At 48.5% G+C, this 22,550-nt stretch overlaps 1 protein-coding gene across 1 annotated transcript in view; it reads left to right on the top strand.

Moving 5' to 3' along the window:
- The first annotated feature begins 1,969 nt into the window (after positions 1 to 1,969).
- Positions 1,970 to 22,550, top strand: part of kdm3b (lysine (K)-specific demethylase 3B) — a 36,729-nt gene continuing 16,148 nt past the window's right edge. Inside the window, exons 1-9 of the mRNA XM_080536727.1 lie at positions 1,970 to 2,178; positions 10,999 to 11,154; positions 12,359 to 12,472; positions 12,588 to 12,693; positions 14,569 to 14,693; positions 15,842 to 15,910; positions 16,369 to 17,172; positions 17,798 to 19,220; positions 19,902 to 20,109. Of these exons, the coding sequence (XP_080392853.1) occupies positions 1,990 to 2,178; positions 10,999 to 11,154; positions 12,359 to 12,472; positions 12,588 to 12,693; positions 14,569 to 14,693; positions 15,842 to 15,910; positions 16,369 to 17,172; positions 17,798 to 19,220; positions 19,902 to 20,109 (3,194 nt within the window). The 5' untranslated portion in view covers positions 1,970 to 1,989. The remainder of the gene's footprint in view (positions 2,179 to 10,998; positions 11,155 to 12,358; positions 12,473 to 12,587; positions 12,694 to 14,568; positions 14,694 to 15,841; positions 15,911 to 16,368; positions 17,173 to 17,797; positions 19,221 to 19,901; positions 20,110 to 22,550) is intronic.

Here is a 22,550-nt window from a genome sequence, read left to right as displayed (position 1 = left end):
ATTTACTTCCTCAAAATCCAACTGCTGACTGCTGCATCACTGCAAGCCCCACTAAGTAACTATTTGCCGTCCCCTCAGCCGAAGGCCCGACGAGTAATCCATCACAACAGTCGACCGACGACGACCACGGCGACTCCCCTCACGAAAACATTAGGAAAGTATCGTAACTCGTACTTTCATTCCGCGTATCGCGTATCGCACGGTTATCACGCCGCCACGTGAAAATTCAGTCCCGAACGACTCGTCGCTAAAAGGGACACGTTTCTTTTCTCTGAAGCTTTCAAACGTTCAGACGTTTGTTTTACAGCTTCATTATCGCACCTAGACCCCTGACCCAGGATATGGTTGGGAATTCTATTAGAAAAAAAAAGACTTTGTTGCACAATCAAAATAATGAGCTATTTAAAGTGATAGCCTACAACATCCTCTACCATGGTTGAAATTGAGGACAGTATTAACAGCAGTCAAGAGAGCAGTGATGATGATGATTAAGCTTGTAGCATAAATAAATGCTTAGGCTGTAACTTTTTGTTGAAAAGTTGATTTCAGTGTTTACAGAACAGAGCAGTGCTTAAAGAGATGTCAGTTGATTTCATTGTGTTTAAAGAACAGACATTCAGTTAGTGCTTAAAGAGATGTCAGTTGATTTCATTGTGTTTAAAGAACATACATTCAGTTAGTGCTAAAGAGATGTCAGTTGATTTCAGTGTGTTTAAAGAACAGACATTCAGTTAGTGCTTAAAGAGATGTCAGTTGATTTCATTGTGTTTAAAGGAGTCTGACAGACTTTCATGCTTAAAGAGCAGTCATTTGATTTTGCATTTGTTTCTTTTGTTCTGTAGTGTATTTTCATGCTCTGTAACTATAGCGGTGGGCCTCTAAATACACACAATGGCCTTTTGACATGCATGTGCAGAGGATGTAATATCATCATGGGAAGATATAATTGCATTAGGGCCCGAGCCAACAAGACGCCCATAACATAAATTGCATTAGAATTGTATTAGACCATAGGGTGAATTGCATTATAATAAGACAATAACATCCTATTTACAGGCCAGAAAATGACCTCACCTACTATGATCTCACTGGTAAAACTTTGTATCTAACCAAATTAAAATGACGTGGACTCTGTTTTGATTGGCTCAGCGAAATAATAGTGACAGGGTATAAAGTCCGCTACGTAGATGGACTCTTTCTCTTTATTTTTTCACATCCATCCTGTGACCGATTCGGACCATCAGCTCCATTTGAGGGGCCATGCTGTGTAACCTGCTTCTTTTTGAATAAACAAGTCTTAAATTTGCTCAGGAACTCTTCTTCATTTTTTAGTAAGTAACAGATACCAAAATATATACGAAAGTTCTGCACACAATACTTTGTTTGTTCATCTTTATTTATGAATAAATGTCGTTTTGCTAATATAAGTTATCCATGTATCTGTTTAATGTAAATGTAAATGTAAAATGTATCCCTTTTTTTATCCATCCTGTGGGACGGGTCGTGACTCGCGAGCTCGGGGAGCACCAAGCAGCATCCCTAGGTGCTCCTCTGAGCACTGGCCCCAAAAAGTTATGTGCACCCCTGCATATATCATCCATGTTATGAAATGAGACGGGCTCTGTGTGAAGTACCCGGGTCGGCCAGCAGGGGCCGCTGTCTCCGTCTCCGCAGTGCCTACGAGGAGGAGTGCGTCGGATTACTGCAAAGCTCAATGGCGGACAGAGACAGAGCGGGACAGCTGCTGCTTTCAGGACAATAACATCTCGCCAACGTTTGGCATTTGTGCACATTTGCATCTGTGCATTCGTGTGTAGCCTCGGTGCGTCGTAGACAGAAGGTTGCGCCGGTGCATAAACTATAAGACTTGCGATAGTTGACAGACTCTCTCATTAATTGAAGGCCGTTTGTGGCCAGCTGGGTGTCGGGGAGTTACAGAGCCCAGCGAGTTGCTCTCTTTCATGGTGGCTACTGGCTAGCGAGCTCAACATGGGGGACTCTCTCTCTCTCGGCCTGATTGGGAAGCGACTTCTACTCCTCCTGAACGACTCAGGGACCCGAACCTCCGCGGCGGGACCCGAACCACCGGAGCAGCAGGCCGTCTGGACCCGGGAGGACTGGCTCCGAGGCACCGTGCGAGCGGTCAGCGTCATCGGCTTGGCCAGCCAGGGGTTGGAGGTGAGCCCGGGGGTAGTAGAGGCCAGCCCAGGGGTGGAGGTGAGCCCAGGGGTAGTAGAGGCCAGCCCAGGGGTAGTAGAGGCCAGCCCAGGGGTAGTAGAGGCCAGCCCAGGGGTAGAGGCCAGCCCAGGGGTAGTAGAGGCCAGCCCAGGGGACACTTTGACAACAACAACAACAACAACAACAGGCCTGACGGTCAGTGTTTACAGACCTCGACTAATACTGAGCTTCCTGTCACCGTTTGATAGTAGCACATTGATTCACAAGAAGTAGTGATCGGCTAGTCAACTGGTTTATAACCACTGTTATCATCCAATCTACACAGTTATGTCGTAGCTAACATGTACCAGTCGAGTGGGGGTGTCGCAGACAGTCGATTGGCTTCGTCGTAACTTGAGACCGAGGCTTTTGGGCCTTCTCAGACAACGATGGCACACAAACAAACAACGAATAAAACCCCAGGAAAACCGAGAGCGATACACGTGAAACTAACAACAACAGTAGTCACATGTAAAGTCATGTGTGGTAGTTAAATGTTTAAATGTTTCTACCTGCATGCGTAGGTTATTATTCTGCTAGCTAGTTCAGATCACGACCATGATCATAGTTAAGCTTTCAATGAACTAAGCCTGTCTGTAAGTCTGTTAATACGGTGTTTACATCGTGGTTAGACTAGTATTATTGTGTGCCATTGAAACGTTGTTCTAGCCCTAATCAATGAACCCCGTAGCCAGACTTGAAGACATGATAATGAACCCTGTAGCTAGACTTGAAGACATGATAATGAACCCTGTAGCCAGACTTGAAGACATGATAATGAACCCTGTAGTTAGACTTGAAGACATAATAATGAACCCTGTAGCCAGACTTGAAGACATAATAATGAACCCTGTAGCCAGACTTGAAGACATAACAATGAACCCTGTAGCCAGACTTGAAGACATAATAATGAACCCTGTAGCCAGACTTGAAGACATAATAATTAACCCTGTAGCCAGACTTGAAGACATAATAATGAACCCTGTAGCCAGACTTGAAGACTTAATAATGAACCCTGTAGCCAGACTTGAAGACTTAATAATGAACCCTGTAGCCAGACTTGAAGACATAATAATGAACCCTGTAGCCAGACTTGAAGACATAATAATGAACCCTGTAGCTAGACTTGAAGACATAACAATGAACCCTGTAGCTAGACTTGAAGACATAATAATGAACCCTGTAGCCAGACTTGAAGACATAATAATGAACCCTGTAGCCAGACTTGAAGACATAATAATGAACCCTGTAGCTAGACTTGAAGACATAACAATGAACCCTGTAGCCAGACTTGAAGACATAATAATGAACCCTGTAGCCAGACTTGAAGACATAATAATGAACCCTGTAGCCAGACTTGAAGACATAATAATGAACCCTGTAGCCAGACTTGAAGACGTAATAATGAACCCTGTAGCCAGACTTGAAGACATAATAATGAACCCTGTAGCCAGACTTGAAGACATAATAATGAACCCTGTAGTTAGACTTGAAGCCATAACAATGAACCCTGTAGCCAGACTTGAAGACATAATAATGAACCCTGTAGCTAGACTTGAAGACATAACAATGAACCCTGTAGCCAGACTTGAAGACATAATAATGAACCCTGTAGCCAGACTTGAAGACATAATAATGAACCCTGTAGCCAGACTTGAAGACAGGGTTTTAGGGAATGTGATTTACTGTGATTGACTAGTGAATTTAGGGTGGCTGCCAACACTGGCAGTGTTTCCCAGTCGACAGACCGTAGTAATAATAATAATAATAATACATTTTATTTATGGACGCTTTTCAAGGCTCTCAAGGACACCTTAAAAGACACAGTTAAAACCACATGTCAAAACATAATAAAATCGCAAAGTCAGATACAGCAGATCAAACCAAATATGACATTATGTGAAAAGGGGTGTTTTAAGACTGGATTTGAAAGTGGAGAGTGTCAATATTACGAAGGTTAGGTGGCAGAGAATTCCACAGGCGGGGTGCAGAACAGCTAAAAGCTTGAGATCCCAGAGTAGTCAGGCATTGATGGCACACAAACAATGAATAAAACCAAGGAGTTAAAACTGATAGTGATAAACGTGAAAACTAACAACACTAGTAGTCAATTAAGCAATATCACACGACCTCGAGTGTGATATTGCTTTTATACAACAGTTCTACAGCGCGATTTATTAGTTAACAGTAATAAGCGACAACAGATTATGATTTGTTTGTTTATTTAATCATAAAAATAAACAAAAAATAGTTCCGCAACTGAACTTCAAATGGACTGTTGCCTAGTAACCTGAACACAAACATGTAGTCTAATTAAAGGTCATTTAGTAGACGGCGGAGTGATACATATAGGCTAGTTAAAAGTCCCAGTGCTGTTATACTGTATATCAGCACTCATGGAATGCCTCTTGTCCAATCAAATTACTTGGTCGGAACTAACTGTTGTATAAATATCAGTAATGTGTTGATGGAAAAGTGGTTAAATATTTGTACCTGCATTCGTTCTTGCACGCCATGGTAGCTTTCCTGACTAGATTTTCTTTATGTCTTTATTCATGCATGACCTCCTTTATGCACAAGTCAGTTCTTTGTTCAAAATGTGTAGTATTTCACTCTAGACCCTGCAGGGGATAAGTGAGGATATGAATAGGTGTAAATAAGCAGTCCTGTTGTTGACAAGGCAGGCCATCATCCAGATTTGCAGAACTGCAGTGCAGCTGAAAGGATCGTTGCAGCCGGCAGTAAAATATCTCCCTTTTCTTGAGTCAGGCTGACAGACATACAGCAGCAAGGTGCCTCGCTTGACTGCAACGATTCACACCCAACATCCAGATTTAACAGAGGAACGCACGTCAGTTGGCCTAGTTAATTTCAGATTATTTCACTCTCAAGGAAGTTGAGGAAGAATGCTCCCTGAGGAAAGTTTTTTTTAGCAGCTGCCAGAAGTCATGAGACAGACACCACTCTCCATTCTGCCCAGGCCCCTGTTCTTGTTTCTGTATGCTGTCTCTTATGGTCATTGGGATGGTTTCTATGCATGATGTGTATGTTGTGTTCTTGGCGTGTATAATACTCATGTTTATGATCATACTGTGTCTTTATTTATCTATTCCCTGTAGGAGGTTGGCAGATCCTAATATGAATGCATTCCTTTAATCACAGTACGCTAGTTCTTTGCATCCTCTAGAGTCTAGACAGAGCCAGTTCTAATGGACGTGCGTGCTTGTAATAATAATAATAATTATTATTATTATAATTAATTGTATTTATATAGCGCTTTTCTGGGGCTCAAAGACGCTGACAATATGGGAAAAACAGAAAACACAGAAACAACAAGCAACAGATAACATGACCACATAAAACACCCAGTTAGGGGGTGGCAGGGTTAGGGGAGATGGTTAGGGGTAGGGGATGTTGTATGTGTGGGAGAACAGGTAGATTTGGAGGTCGGATTTAAAAGTGGAGAGTGAGGGTGAGTGGAGGGAGAGAGTTCCAGCAGCTTGTGAAAAAACACAAAATGTGGCTCGTTTGGTCTAACATATCAGCAAATCAACACGTTTGAAAATTAGCCAACTTATTGAAATGTGCTGGACTGGACAAATACATTCATCATCCATTTCATCTGCCAATAATGTTGCTCTTATTGATTCCGAGGGTCACTTAGTGAAACCAACTTTTAATTAGACGGTCGAAGCAGGTGTTGAGAATTCTTTAATGATTGACAGCTCCTCCTCAAGGCCTCTGCATGCTTCTGCATCACCTGTGGGATTGGCGCATGGTTCGCGCTGCGCAACACTCTGTAATTCATGCGTCGACGTAGCCTACAAATGTAGCCAAAGCAAATGGACTAAAACGTTAAACGGACTGCACTTAATATAGCCTCTTATTCCAAAGCTTCACGACGGCCTCTCATTCACCCGTTCACACACACATTCACACACATTCACACACATTCACACACCTAATGGCGGCAAGCTACCATACAAGGGGCCGGCCCGCTCATTGGGAGCAATTTGGGGTTCAATGTCTTGCCCCGAGGACACTTTGACATGTGCCCAGCCGGGGTTCGAACCGCCGATCTGCCAACCATGTGATCATTAGACGCCGGCTCTACCTCCTGCGCCTCAGCCGCCCCCAAAAGCTTGCTAGTCTGTATTTACCTCAGGGTAGATTGTCTCAGTCTCTCAGTGCTTTTTGAACACTTCCATCTAGTGATGCTCCGATCTGATCGGCACCGATCGGTATCGGCCGATATGGCCTTGATCGGTTTTGATCGGAGTTCTCAAAACGGCCGATCAAACATGACCGATCAGTTTACAAAATGGCGTCGCCAGTCTGGAAATATTACACAGTGTCGGAAAGAGACAACAAATATGCCGTTTGTAATGTCTGCTCAAAAGAAATACCTTGCGGAGGAACGCACGCAAGGTCTTTCAATACCACGAATATCATACGGCATTTGCTGCGTTCGTCGATTCGCTCAGAGAGCGCCGAAGCGCACACTGGGCTCGACGTCATAAAGGGACCGAGTGCTTTGATTGGACGAGAGGCGTTCCACGAGTGCTGGTCAGAGTTCCAGCGCGACTTCACGAGCGTAGTGTAGGTAGTGTTCACCGACGTCATGTGACCCCGCGAGCAGGAAGTCACTTGGCCCATAGCAACAACAACTATTAGCGCGTGAGTTTTAGGTCTTCCTCTGTGCACCTTGCACAAGTGTAGATAGCGAGCGACTTTTCAGCAGCAGGACATATTTTAGATGATAAGAGGAACAGGCTGAGTGCCAAAAACGCTGAGATGCTTGTATTTCTCAAGGCTAATCTGCCAGTGATGCTGCTTAATCAGAAGTAAGGTTTGAGTCTGAAATCTCCTTAGGTGCAATGTTTTGTTTTTTTGTTTTATTGATTATTGCTGACTTGCTGTCTTATCGCCTCCTAAATATGACTTGAAACTGACTGACTTGAAACAGTATTTTATATTTGGCTATAGCCTGTTTATGTTGCAGTTTAGTTTGGGTATGTTTATTGTTCCTCAGGAAAGTTACAGTATAAGCTCCAAGTTCTCTAAGAGCCCCTAGTTCCTCTCATTCGAGTGGAATGTTGCACATTTGATGTGACAGTGTACATTTTATTTATTATGATTTTTATTTTCACATTTTATTTGTTTTTCCTGAAGTAAGCTACAGGTGGTTGTGAATTCAATAAAACAGATGGTCGTCAATTCATGATACTTTCTCATCTCCTAATTTCATTTAAATACTTAATATACAATGTCAATGGTGTTAAGAATAATTGAAAACATAAATAATGCTACACAATAAATAGAATGCTTCAATTGCCATTTTCGACGCTGTGATCGGTGATCGGTGATATCGGATCGGCAGATCACTGATTCCAGTGATCGGTGATCGGTGATCGGCACCAAAAACCCTGATCGGAGCATCTCTACTTCCATCCAGATAGCATATCGAAGTAGCCTAACGGCCCTAAGGGGGAAGGAGCCTATCTCCTGTTTCCGTAGCGTGAGGCGGCTTGATGTACAGGTACACCCCCTGGACATGACGCTGGTATGTCGCAGGGTCTTACCCCCCCCCCTAATGCTGAGTGCCAAGCTGGGAGGCATCCGGACCATTTCCTTATAGTATTTGGTATGACACGGCCGGGCATCGAACTCATGACCTCAGGGCTGAGGACACTCTAACCGCAATGCCGCTGAGCTGGTATCCAGAGAGCATAACAAAGGAGGTGGACCTTCTTTGGATGACCAGCAGCAAGCAACAGCTTCACTTCTCTTTGTTTTCTCCAGCTTTTTCTTTTCGCTCACACAAACTCGTCCCGAGTCTTCTTCTTCTACGACTGAACTACTTCAGCTCCGCCCTCCGTTCACTAACCGACCAATCAGTGGTGTGCAACATCTACGTGACCGACCGACCGGTCACTCATCGAGAAACCGAGAGAGGTGCATGCACGACACCCTGTGCATGCAGCCTTCTCTGCAACAGCCGTGCAACCTTCTGCGAAACCTACTGGTTGTGTTGTTGTTGTCGTTGATGAAGCGCGAACAAGCCTTTAGAAGAGAGATCAAATCCAACATTATTCATACAGCACATTTCATACCCCTATGCAATACAATGTGCTTTACAGTCAGGAAGAATAGAATAGACTAGGGACTGAACTATTGTACCATCCAGGAATATTTTGCATTTGGCAGCATTTACCCATGATGCAAAACAAACACGATCCATCACATCCTCAGGTGAGTTGAGGGTCACACAACAGAGTGGGTGAAGTTGAACTTCTTTATTTATTTAAATTTCTTTCTCACATCAGCAAGATGTAAAAGAGTATGGGGGGGATAAAAAGACACATAATAGATAATGAATAAAAATAGGGAATAAATAGAGTGGACACAACATTACAGTACAGACTAAAAGAGAAATACAGCTACGCATGTTAAGAACATAAGTGCTCTACAGTCTGTGAACTCAGTGCTCTACAGTCCATTAGAGGGGTAACCCTAACCCTGTTAAAGGCCTAACCCTAACCCTGTTAGAGGGGTAACCCTAACCCATCGCGGGCCTCAGGAACCACCGTGCCGCCTGGAGGAGTCACCACAGCTGGCCCTGTGTAGGGGGGAAGAATAGAAACACAACAACATACAAACGACAGAAGCCATGGAAGGTGAAACAGTAAAAAGGAAGATAGAATTAGTGCTGGGGGGGGGGGGTATTCCATCAACGTTGCTAAAGGAAAATCCAGGCTTATTCTGATAAATCTCACAAGAGTTATCAGAAATAAGCCTGGATTCAGTCGGTTTGAGTCGGTCAGGGCTGGCCTCTCTGCTAACTGTGGAAGGGCCTAACCTACCAAAGCCACAACATAGTCTAGTTTCGTTTGTGTGTGTTTCTGGTGTGTCTGTGTGGGATGTATTCACCTTTCCCCTGATATTTCTTTTGTAAACGTACTGGGAGTACTGGGAACTAGGGGTGGGCATAAGGATCTTGGTCGATCACAAAATATTTTGCTCGATAATCGTTATTTTTATTTATTTATTATTTATTTTTAATAATAATAATAATGGAAATTAGTTTGTCCACGTGTCACCAGATTGCGTTCGTCTCTCACCCCTGAACATGTTAACATGATCATCTTTCTGAACAAGAACCAGTAGGCCTGCCGCCTACAGTCTCTCGCTGGAGTTTAAATTTAAGTTAAGCTGGACGCTCTTAAGGACACTAACGTTTTCAGTCATCCTCCTATTTGTGAGTAACTGTTTTTTTACTGCTCCTATGGTGAGTTACTTATTTTCTATATTTTTATTTATAACGTAAAATGTGTTTTTAAGTTAAACAATTTAAGCTACTCACTGCCTTGTTTAAGAGGATTGTTATCTGACTGTAGTGTCTAGTTTGAATGTGAATGAATGAATGTGTGCAATAGCAACACAAATAAAGTTTTTTCCCTGAAAAAAAAGCTTGTCGATTAATCGATAATTGATCGTTAATTCTTGCGATTATCGAAAAAGAAATGTTGATCGTTTGCCCAGCCCTACTGGGAACCTTTTGTAATCGTAACATGATCTAACGGAAACAACATCACTGTCCGACCATCTCGCTCTGCCCCCCTCCCTCACTTTTTTATTTCTGAGTGGGGCAGTCCCACTCATATTTTTCTTTTTATTGGACAGATACAGTGAAGACAGACAGGAAAGTAAGGAGAAGAAGGGAGAGAGGGCATGTCAGCAGGGCATGGGCCGGATTCGAACCCTTGCCGACATGGGCATATGTGTGCACTGTAGACGAGACCACTGGACCACCCCAGGCCATGGTGCTAGACCACTGGACCACCCCAGGCCATGGTGCTAGACCACTGGACCACCCCAGGCCATGGTGCTCGACCACTGGACCACCCCAGGCCATAGTGCTGGACCACCCCAGGCCATGGTGCTAGACCACTGGACCACCCCAGGCCATGGTGCTAGACCCCTCTCTCACATAATAATAATAATAATAATAATAATAATACTAAACTTTATTTATATCGCACCTTTCATACATAGGAATGCAGCTCAAAGTGCTGTATAACACAGAAAGAACAGATTAAAAACAAATACAACTAAGACATCAGCAGACATCAAGGAACAGATTCAAAACAACAGTAAATGATTATCAGCATAATAGAAACATACATTATCTGGTCAAGACTAACATTCCATCAACGTTACCCCCTCCCCACCCCATCAGAAGGTCATGAGTTCAAATCCCACCTGGGAACACCACCTCTAGTGTGCCCTTGAGCAAGTTATTCCAGGGAGACTGTCCCTGTAATCTCTAACTGTAAGTTTGGATAAAGTTAGTTAGTCCTCTTCACCCCGTTGAGGGGCATAGGGCGTCCACCAGAGCTCTCCATCTCACTCTCTTTTGGGCCTGGGCCTTTGTTTCTTGCCAGCTCACCCCGATGTTCTTCAGGTCTTGGAGTGTGGAACGTCTCCAGGTGTTTTTCGGCCTTCCAAGTTTGGATAAAAGCGACTGCTAAATGGTAACAATGAATAAATCTAAATGTCCTCTTCCTCCCCCACCTCCTCTTCCTCCTCCTCCTCCTCCTCCTCCTCCTCCTTCTCTTCCACCTCCCCCACCTCTTCCTCCTCCATCTCCCCCCCACCTTTTCCTCCTCCATCTCCTCCTCCTCCCCCCCAACCTCCCCCTTCTCCTCTTCCTCCTCCCCCCCCTTCCACCTCCCCCTCCTCCTCCCCCACCTCCTCCTCCTGCTCCTCTTCCTCCTGCAGGTGTTTGTGGAGTTTGAGGACTGCCCGTGGCGGAGGCGTTCCTGGGTGCAGGTGTATGGGGAGGAGGTGAGAGCCGTGCTGGTGGAGGAGGCCATCGTCTGGGCCAGCCACGGCGAGCCCAGTCACCCCGCCCCTGCTGCCTCCTGGCCTGCCCTGGTGAGATACCTGGTTCTAGACGTTTGTGCAGAGGTAGTGTTGTAAACATCAGTATAGTTTAGAGGTATATATGTATGAGCTATGTACAGTGAGGTAGTTTATGTACAGTATCTAATGTGCAGAAGTATAAAAGAAGCTATATCAGGTGTGATAATATATCAGGTGTGAGCAATGTGCAATATACAGTAGTTCAAAGGTAGTAATGTAAACATCAGTATTGCAAAGGTTATAGAGTGATGGTCCCCTGGTTCTAGACTGGTCCCCTGGTTCTAGACTTGTCTCCTGGTTCTAGACTCGTCTCCTGGTTCTAGACTCGTCTCCTGGTTCTAGACTCGTCTCCTGGTTCTAGACTCGTCTCCTGGTTCTACACTGGTCCCCTGGTTCTAGACTCGTCCCTGATGACATGCTTGTTGGGTTGCTTCTCCTCTCTCCAAGGTCTGGCCTTGAGACTGGGGAAATGGACAGACCACTTTTATTTTTATTTTTTTAATTGAACCACTGCTCCTTTTGTGTCTTCTGGGCCGATGCACTGGTGTTTAATTCAGCTGATTCAACGTCTAACAACATTTTCCCTCTCTTGATTTGGCCAGATGATAAGGTCACCATCGTACCTTTTAAAATAGCCACTGAAACTATTAAAGCAGATGGGAATCTCTCTCTCTCTGTCTCTCTGTCTCTCTCTCTGTCTCTCTGTCTCTCTCTCTCTCTGTCTCTCTCTCTCTCTCTCTGTCTGTCTTTCTCTCTCTCTCTGTCTCTGTCTCTCTCTCTCTGTCTCTCTGTCTCTCTATCTGTCTTTCTCTCTGTCTCTCTCTCTGTGTCTCTGTCTGTCTCTCTCTCTCTGTCTCTCTCTCTCTCTCTCTCTGTCTCTGTCTCTATCTATGTCTGAAATCTGATATCTCTCAGCCTCAGGGTTGTTGTGTCGTGTCCTAACTCAGCCTCAGGGTTGTTGGGTCGTGTCCTAACTCAGCCTCAGGGTTGTTGGGTCGTGTCCTAACTCAGCCTCAGGGTTGTTGGGTCGTGTCCTAACTCAGCCTCAGGGTTGTTGGGTCGTGTCCTAACTCAGCCTCAGGGTTGTTGGGTCGTGTCCTAACTCAGCCTCGGGGTTGTTGGGTCGTGTCCTAACTCAGCCTCAGGGTTGTTGGGTTGTATCTCTCGGCCTCAGGGTTGTTGGGTCGTGTCCTAACGTCATGTTCTTCCTCCTCAGACGTTCCGAGCCCTGGTGGACCACGTGGGTCTGGGCTCCTTGGTCACTGTGGAGTTTTTCGGGAGCAGAACCCTCAAGTTTCTCCCTGATGGCAACTCACTCCCCAGATTTGAGGTCTGATTTCATTGCTTTAGTCAATCATGGTCACTGGCTGGCTGCGTGTGTGAGGCTTTCTGTGCGTGTGCGTGTGTGTGTGTGTATAACCACAGTGTGCGTTGTGTCTGTGCAGGCAGAGAAGGACCTGAGGCACTCTCTCCTGCAGGAGCAGCCCTCCCTGCAGGCCGCTGTCTCCAGCTGGCACAGCGACTACGAGCTGCAGGAGATCCTGAGGAAGGGTGAGTCTCTGTCCAGCTTCTCCCTTCACTTCTATTACTCCTAACTAGGGATGGAACGATACATCGCGAGACACTTAATTATCGTTACAAATATGCGACAATTCAAATCGGTGAAATAAAATACGAATCGCAATACTCTTTTAAACCCTTAAAAAAACGACAGCATTAACACCCTTTGTCTCAATTCCTAAACTAAATGTGCTATCGAAAAAATGGAAAGTAGAGAATCGCTGCTTTCTACCCATATATGGTTATTACGGTAATTCAAAGCACGCAGCTCATGGAGAGCTGAGGAGATTTGAAGAGAGACGCGGCATTACGAGCGAGCATATTTTAGTGGTGTTTTACGAGCTGTGTTTTTATACTTTTGTGAGTATGTGAAATGTCACAAAGATCATCTAGGGTTACCAAACCACCCAAAAGATCATCTAGGGTTACCAAACCACCCAAAAGACCCAACACCCACTCTCTCCTCTCTCCCCTCCTCTCTCCCACTCTCTCCTCTCTCTCCTCCCTTCTCCCACTCTCTCCTCTCTCTCCTCCTCTCTCCCACTCTCTCCTCTCTCTCCTCCTCTCTCACACTCTCTCCTCTCTCCCCTCCTCTCTCCCACTCTCTCCTCTCTCCCCTCCTCTCTCCCACTCTCTCCTCTCTCTCCTCTCTCCCCTCCTCTCTCCCACTCTCTCCTCTCTCCCCTCCTCTCTCCCACTCTCTCCCACTCTCTCCTCTCTCTCCTCCCTTCTCCCACTCTCTCCTCTCTCCCCTCCCTTCTCCCACTCTCTCCTCTCTCCCACTCTCTCCTCTCTCCCCTCCTCTCTCCCACTCTCTCCTCTCTCCCCTCCTCTCTCCCACTCTCTCCTCTCTCCCCTCCCTTCTCCCACTCTCTCCTATCTCCTCCCTTCTCCCACTCTCTCCTCTCTCCCCTCCTCTCTCCCACTCTCTCCTCTCTCCCCTCCTCTCTCCCACTCTCTCCTCTCTCCCACTCTCTCCTCTCTCCCCTCCTCTCTCCTCCCTTCTCCCACTCTCTCCTCTCTCTCCTCCCTTCTCCCACTCTCTCCTCTCTCCCCTCCCTTCTCCCACTCTCTCCTCTCTCCCCTCCACTCTCCTCTCTCTCCTCCCTTCTCCCACTCTCTCCTCTCTCCCCTCCTCTCTCCTCCCTTCTCCCACTCTCTCCTCTCTCTCCTCCCTTCTCCCACTCTCTCCTCTCTCCCCTCCCTTCTCCCACTCTCTCCTCTCTCCCCTCCTCTCTCCTCTCTCTCCTCCCTTCTCCCACTCTCTCCTCTCCCCTCCTCTCTCCCACTCTCTCCTCTCTCCCCTCCTCTCTCCCACTCTCTCCTCTCTCCCCTCCTCTCTCCTCTCTCCCCTCCCTTCTCCCACTCTCTCCTCTCTCCCCTCCTCTCTCCCACTCTCTCCTCTCTCCCCTCCTCTCTCCCACTCTCTCCTCTCTCCCTTCCTCTCTCCCACTCTCTCCTCTCTCCCCTCCTCTCTCCCACTCTCTCCTCTCCCCCCTCCCTTCTCCCACTCTCTCCTCTCTCCCCTCCTCTCTCCCACTCTCTCCTCTCTCCCCTCCTCTCTCCCACTCTCTCCTCTCTCCCCTCCCTTCTCCCACTCTCTCCTCTCTCCCACTCTTCTCTCTCTCCATTCCATCATCCCTAGCGCTTAGTCTTTACTCTCTCTCACGATGTTTGCGTTCGTAAATTCGCTCTGAGAGTGCCGGAGCATTCCATGGGTGCTGATCAGATTTCCAGAGCTAAATTTACAAACGCAGCCATAGTGTCTACTGTGGGTTTAACCCCTGGTCTGCTGGTGTCTAACCCTGCTGGTTCCTCTAGTCTGCTGGTGTCTAACCTCTGGTCTGCTGGTTCTCTTGCCCCCAGGGTCCTACACCATCCAGGGGAGGAAGGTGCAGGTGTACCAGCCAGAGTTTGACGAGCCGTGGGCCCTGGGCCTCGTCTCCCAGCACGACCCCGTCTCTCACATCATGGAGATCACCATGGACCAGGTAACCTCACCTCCTCTACCACACACCTTTAATAATAATAATAATAATAACTTACATTTATGTAGCACCTTTCACAAACCCAATTCAATTCAATTCAACTTTATTCGCCATGTGCAGTGCACTAGGAACATGACTTGGTATTCTACCATGCTGAACAAGCTACAGCATGACGACAATAGAACAATACTCAAGACAAAAAATATAAAAATACAGTACCAATATGAGTGAATAAATATACTGTACAACTTAGTGCAAGAACATGTAAAGTGCAAGGTGCAATGATCAGGAGTTATTGAGGAGGGCTATGGCTTTAGGGAAGAAACTGTTCAAGTGACGTGATGTTTTTGTCCTGGTGGCCCTGTACCGCTGTCCAGAAGGGAGTAGTTCAAGCTGTGAGCTGGATGTGAGGGGTCAGCCACAATCTTGCGTGCTCTCTTCAGTGATCTGGAGCTATGGAGGTCTGTGATGGGAGGCAGGGGGCAGCTGATGATCCACTCAGCTGTCCGTACGACTCTTTGTAGCTTGGCCTTGGATCGGGCAGACGCAGAGTCGTACCAGACAGTGATGGAAGATGTTAGGATGCTTTCTATGCCCTGTAGATCAAGGTCGCTTTACAAGGGAATGGGACAAACAGAACAGAGCCAGAGAGACAAACACACAAAACAAGAAACAGTAAAACAGCTAGAAGGGTAAGACCGGAAGAATGAACTAATAAGCTGACGTGCAGACTACAGGTTGAATGCAACGGTGAAAAGGTGGGTTTTAAGGGCAGCTTTGAATATGTCCAGGGTTGGAGAGTCGCCTCACCTCACGCACGTTGGATATGGATATCTCAGAGAGCCTGGCTAGGATGAACCGTAAAAAACTGTCCACGTTCAACAAAAGTCTACAAAGATTAAGTCATTGCCATTGGCCACCTTGTGGAAGAAGCCAGGGGGGTATTCCATCAACGTCGCTAAAGGAAAATCCAGGCTTATTTTGACAAGTCTCGCGAGAGTTATGCAATGTTGATGGAATACCCCTCTGATGTTTTCTGGTTGTGTTGTTATTGAAGTGTCTTCTAATGTTTTCTGGTTGTGTTGTTATTGAAGTGTCTTGTGATGTTTTCTGGTTGTGTTATTGAAGTGTTTTCTGATTGGTTGTCCTAGGGAGAGGAGACTCAGGTTGTGGACCCTCGGGTCATACACGTGATGCTCGCTGAAGACCACTTTGATGAGGTGAGTAGTTATGAAACCCACTGTTGTTATTATTATTATTCTACATGACATAATGTGACTCTTTCTAGTCTTTTGGTCCGGCAATGTCGGCAACCAATCAAAATGTTCTAACTTTTCTTTTGAAACACGGAACTACGTTTCAACGTGTGTTGAGTCACAAAGATTGTCCCCCCTCTTTTTTGTACTGGGGTAGTGGTGGTCTAGTGGAGAGTGAGTTGGACTGGTAATCAGAAGGTCATGAGTTCAAATCCCGCCTGAAACACCACCACTAGTGTGTCCTTGAGTAAGACCTGGGAACACCACCACTAGTGTGCCCCTGAGTAAGGCCCTTAGCCCTCAGTTACTCCAGTTGTCCCTGTAATCTGTCATTGTAAATCGCTCTGGATTAATTAGAAATTCCAATTCGAAATTCTAATTCTTCTCTTCTACTGGTCTCTTCTCCTCCTCGTCCGGGGCAGACTGGGAAGAACGGTCATCGCAGGAAGGAGAGCGACGGAGGGAAGGGCGAGGGGGGCCGCAGGCGGAGGACGGCCTCCGGGGGAGAGGAGGACATGACCCTGAAGAGGTTCAAGGGCACGGGGGAGAGCCCCGCTGACGGAGGCTCCAACAAAGGCTCCGAGGAGGGGATGGTAACCTGCGGGGCAGAGGCTTCTGCCGGGGGGGGGGATAGAGGAGTGGACGGAGTGGGAGGAGGAGGAGGAGGAGGAAGAGTACACAGCACCAGCAACAACAATGGCAGTTCTTCAGAAATGGCCTTAGCGCCAGGCCATGGCTCCCCAACCACCACCTCTTCCTCCTCTTCCCAGATGGACCAATCGGGAAGTGCTTCCTCTCGGTTCCCCGTCCCCGTCCACGCCAAGGAGAACGGACGGCCCCTCCTCCCCACGCAGGGGGGGGGGCCAGCGGACTCCACTACCACCCCCCCCTCCGCCGTCACCCCCACCCCGCCACCCCCCCTGAAACCAGCCCCCTCCCCCTTCTCCAACACCTCCTTCCCCTCCCTGGGCCAGATGCCCAGCCTGGTCCCTGGGGCCCCGGCCCCCAAGCCCCTCCTGCCCCCCCACCACGCCGTCGCACCTGAGAAAGAGGAGCCGGCGGCGCAGTCCACGTACCCCAAAACGGCGGGTCTGGTGTCCCCCGGGCCCGTGACCATCTCCTCCTCCTCACAGGGCAGCAGCGCCCCCAGCGTGGCCCTGTCCGCGCCCCCCCCGGGCTTCGGACCCAAACAGCCTGGCTGGGGCGGCCCGCAGAGCCAGACGGAGGTGAGTCAGTACCTCAGTAATAATAATAATAACTTGAATTTATACATTTATATAGCGCCTTTCAGGGTACCCAAGGTCACTTTACAGAGAAACAGGAAAGAAAACAAAAACTGTCAGAGAGTTCCAGAGGGTGTGGGCTGCTACACTAAAAGCTCTGTCCCCGAAGGTCCACAGGTTGGTGCGGGTGTGTGTGGGGGGGGGGCGGGGCATGTGGGCAGAGGAGGTCAGATAGGTACTGGGGGCTGCGGGCATGGAGGGACTTGTAGGTGAGGAGGAGGATTTTGTAGGAAATGTTGTACTTGACCGGAAGCCATTGAAGGTGGATGAGGGTGGGGGTGTTGTGCTGCCACGGCTTGGTGTGAGTGAGAATGCTGGCAGCTGAGTTTTGGACATATTGGAGCCTGTCCTAGGTTTTGTTGGGCAACCTGAACAGGACACCATTGCAGTAGTCCAGACAGAAGACTACAAACGCCTCAGTGATAAACTATATGTTAGCAGGGGTGCAAACGTGTCATCACGTAGTAGATGTCTCAGGTGGAGCAGTTAAGGTATGATTTGAATGATTTGAATGATTTGAATGATTTGACTCTTCTTCTAACTTGACTTTGTGTCCTGGTCGTCTCAGGTCTCTAAGGCTCCTATCCTGGCTGCAGCGGGTTTCCGTCTGCCCCAGTCCAAGCCCGGCGGTGGTGCAGCTGTGTTCGGAGACGTCAGCGCCCAGACCAACGGAGCGACCAACAGCGACCAACACCACAGGCCCTTCGGCTTCGCCTTCGGAGGAGGAGCCAACAAGACCGAGCCTCAACAGCCACAACAACCGCAAGACCAGAACTTGTTCTTCCAGTGCATGACAGGCCAGAAGACCGGCCAGAACCCCAACCTGCCTGGTCAGAACCAGGCTACTAAGGACACCACCAACTACTTCACCGCCGTGTCGGAGAGCTTGAGCAAAGAGCCCCCCAGCCTGTTCAAGCCCGCCGGCCCCCCCACCACCACCGAGGGGCTCAAGAAGAAGGCGGTGTTGACCCCGGCGTCGGCCGGCCTCTTTGGCTCGGCACCGACCCCCCCGCTCAAAGAACCGGCGCCTGACAGCCAGACAGCCGCGGGCAACGGGGTGGTGCTCAACAAGCCTTTCGGAGGCGACAACAACAAACTCTCATCCTTCCCAGGAGGCATCAGTGGGGTGTCTGGGGGGGGGATGAGGAGCTCTGGTCTAGGGGGCCTGGGGGGCATGGGGGGGGGTGCTCCCCTAGCTCCGGCCTCCTCCTCCTCCTCCTCCAACAGGAGTGGTGGCAGCAACAGTGGTGGCGTAGTCGGCGGTTTGGGCCTGCTAAGCAGTGCCGTTGTCGGCAGGTCTTCGGAAACCCACCAGAACCTGTTCCTGCAGGCCTCCAAGGAGCCCTCAAACCCCTTCCTGGCATACGGGGAGAAGCAGCAGTCCCACAGCCCCTTTGGCGGCCTCTCTTCCGGGGGGGCGGAGCCAGAGACCCTGGGCCCGGCCTCCTCCTCGGAGAGCAAGCCCAACCTCTTCACCATGGCGGAGCCCCCCAAGGGCATCCGGCATTCCTCCCCCTTCTCTGCACTCTCAGCGGCCACCGCCGCCTCCTCCTCCTCTGCTTCTTCTCCCTCCGCCGCCGCCCAGAGGCCCCAGTCGGAGGGACCCAAGCCCTCCAAGGAGGGCGGCTCCCACCAGGCGGGGGGGGAGCAGCAAGGCTCCCAGGGTCTGGCGGTGGAGGGGAGGGGGGGGGAGAGCCCCAGCTCCACCTCGGGCTTCCCCCTGTTCGGAGGGGGGGGCAGCGAGGACGCCCCCATGCCCTTCGACCAGAGCCAGAAGTTTGCCCTGGAGGACCGGGTGCAGGCGTCCAAGCGCGATTCGGACTCCAGCACCAACAGCGACCTGTCGGACCTGAGCGAGACGGAGGAGGGGCTGGAGAGAGGCCAGGCCCACGGCCTCCCGGACCCGGCCAAGGAGGGCCACGCCCTGCTGCTGCAGAAGAGTAAAGGTCCCGGGGCGGCCAAGAGCCGGCCTCGCAACAAGCCCATCAAAGGTAAGGAGGAGAAAAATACGCTTTTAATTCCAAAGCAATTTACAGTTACGAATTACAGGGACATTCCCCCTGGAGTAACTGAGGCCTAAGTGCCTACCTCAAGGGCACGCTAGTGGTGGTGGTGTTTCAGGCGGGATTTGAACTCACAACCTTCCGATCACCAGTCCAACTCACCACTACCCCACACTAAATTCTTCCTCTATCATGACGACTGCCAATGGTGCTGGCCTGAGCTAGATTAGTAGCTTCTTGCTACGACTGGTGGACTGATGATTCACTTGCTTAGTCAAATGCTTTGGAATAACGGCGTCTGATAAATGCCCAAAATGGCAACAACAAAAACGACTATGCATGCATTGATTGTTTAGCTTTAGGTCTGTTATGGAACTTTTATAACAGCTGTTATAAACCCCTCCCCTCCCCTATCCCTGCCTCCTTCCCTCCCTCCCTCCTTCCTTACATCCCCTATCCCTCCCTCCCTCCTTCCCTCCCCTGTCCCTCCCTCCTTCTCTCCCCTATTCCACCCTCCTTCCCTCCCCTATCCCCCCCTCCCTCCTTCCCTCCCCTATCCCTCCCTCCTTCCCTCTCTGGTATGGCCTTATTCCGAAGTGCTTTACAACAGCTCTCTCATTCACCCGTTCACTAACACTTATAATAACACCTGTTGTGGTTGCGGTCCAGTGGGCCAGTCGGTGCTGAAGGACCTGACCAAGGTGCGTCGTCTAAAGCAGTCGGGTGAGTCCTTCCTGCAGGATGGCTCCTGCATCAACGTGGCTCCTCACCTGCACAAGTGCCGGGAGTGCCGTCTGGAGCGCTACAGGAAGTACCGCGAGCAGGAGCCCGACGACGACGACCCCAACGTGGCCTGCCGCTTCTTCCACTTCCGCAGGTGTGTGTGTGTGTGTGTGTGTGTGTGTGGGGGGGGGGGGGGGTCAGTGGGTGGGTGGGTGTGGGTGGGGAGGTGTGTGTGTGTGGGTGGGTGTGTGTGCGTGTGTGGAAGGTGTGGGGGGGGGTGTGTGGCCGTGTGTGTGTGTGTGTGTGTGTGTGTGCGTGCGGCCGTTTGTGTGGCCGTGTGTGTGTGTGCGTGAGCGCGGGCTGGCGGGCATGCTCACGGGCATTTCTGACACCGTGACGAGCGATGATGACACACCAACAGTCCACCATTTTGATCGACGTCTGTTTCCGAAACAGTTTGAGTTTGCACACTATGGCTGTTTACACCGCCAGGTAGAAGTGACACAATTCAGATTTTTTTTGCTCACATGTGGCACAGATCTGATATGTAACATGTACCGTAATTTCTGGACTATTAAGCGCACCCGAATATAAGCCGCACCCACTGATTATTATTATTTATTTATTTTATTTGTACATAAATAAGCCGCACATGTCTATAAGCCGCACATGTCTATAAGCCGCAGGTGCCTACCGGTACATTGAAACAAATGAACTTTACACAGGCTTTAACGAAACACGGCTTGGAACAAAAATAAATAGCCTTTAAACGAAACACGGTATATCATACTCTCAATTCCCATTTAAGATGGTTGACAAATCCTTTTGACATCTCCCTTTATCCCTGGCAGGGACGGTCAATGCTGTTAAAATGAATATTCTCCCCAATTTCGTTGTCCTTTTTCTTTTCTTTTTTACACGGCTTGTAACAAAAATAAATAGGCTTTTAAATGAAACACGGCTTGTAACAAAAATAACAGTAAAAGTAAACAGTAGCCTACCAAGAAAGTCAATTGGTCACTATCTTCCTCCTCCTGTGCACTGAAACCACTGAAGTCATCTTGAATTGAGTTGAACAGCCTCAGCATTGCTTCATCTGATGTTGGATCGGTTTCATTGTCGCTCTCGTCACTTTCATCCGGAGGCAACTTCCCCGCTGAGCTCATGCTGCCCTCTTCAACACGCAGCAGTCCAGCCTTTTGGAACCCGTTGATGATGGTGGATTTTTTGACAATGCTCCACGCTGTCAGGACCCACTGGCAGACTTGACCATAAGTTGCTCTTCGCATGCGGCCCGTTTTAGTGAAGGATTTCTCCCCACCTTAAATGCACGATTGACACTGATGTCGAGTGGCTGCAAATACTTTGTTGTGCCCCCAGGAATCACAGCAGGAATTGAGTTTGTCCTCTTGATCTCTTCTTTCACAGAATCTGTGATGTGGGCCCTCATGCTGTCCAACACGAGCAATGCCTTGTTCTTGTGAAAGAATCCTCCCGGTCGCTTGCCGTAACCCTCCGTATACCATTCATGCATTAGGCCTTCCGTCATCCATCCTTTCTTGTTGACTTTCACAACAATTCTTTACTTTCAGGAATTTTTCTTTTGGCATCGTCATGCGTTTAAAAATCAACATCGGTGGAAGCTTTTCTCCCGATGCCGTGCAGCTCAGAACACAGGTGAAGTGCGTTTTTTCATGCCCAGTTGTTTTCAGCGTGACTGATGATTCGCCTTTCCTGTTGACAGTCCGAGTGAGAGGCAGGTCAAACGTCAGAGGAACCTCATCCATATTTATGATGTCGTGCGGGCCGATGGAGTGCTCCGCTATCTTTGCATCAGTGAATTTGCGGAAGTTTTAAACTTTTTCCTCGTAGTCGGCAGGGAGCTGCTGACACAGACTCGTCCGTACCCTGATGGACAGGCCTTTACGTCTCATACATCTTAGACACCACGATGGTCCACCTCTACAATCCTCAAACGTCATTGCGGTGGCGATTGTTTTGGCTTTCAGCCGGATCTGCACAGTTGAAACACCTCGGCCGTCTGCTCTCTGTGTGTTGATCCAGTCTTCCAGCTCATTTTCTAGTTCGGGCCATCTGCTTTTCTTCCCTCTGAAAGCTTTTGTTGTCTTTTTGCACTGAGTTAGTTCCTCACGCTGCTGTTTCCAACGTCTTATCATCGACTCATTAAGGCCAAGCTCCCGTGCAGCAGCTCTATTCCCTTTTCCAACTGCCAGATCGATCGCCTTCAACTTGAAAGCTGCATCATATGCATTTCTCTGTGTCTTTGCCATGATGAGGGTGACAAATAATGACTACCGTAATCAGAATGATGGGAAGTTTGAGCACGCTCGATTTACGTCATATTGCGACGGTGCTCAGTTTGTTGTCTATTTAAAAAAATTAAAAAAAAACGGGAAAAAAACATAAATTAGCTGCGTCATTGTATAAGGCGCGAGGTTCAAAGCGTGGGAAAAAAGTAGCGGCTTATAGTCCGGAAATTATGGTAGGTGTAACCAGTAAAAAAGCACATTGAATCTGATATTCTCAGATCTGATTCAGGCCTCATTCTCCCTCCCATGACCCATGTCTCCTCTC

Source organism: Nansenia antarctica (assembly GCF_963989245.1).
Source record: "Nansenia antarctica genome assembly, chromosome: 7".
Taxonomy (NCBI): Eukaryota; Metazoa; Chordata; class Actinopteri; order Argentiniformes; family Microstomatidae; genus Nansenia; species Nansenia antarctica.
Note: the sequence above shows the minus strand (reverse complement) of the source record. Positions and strands in the feature narration are given on the sequence as shown.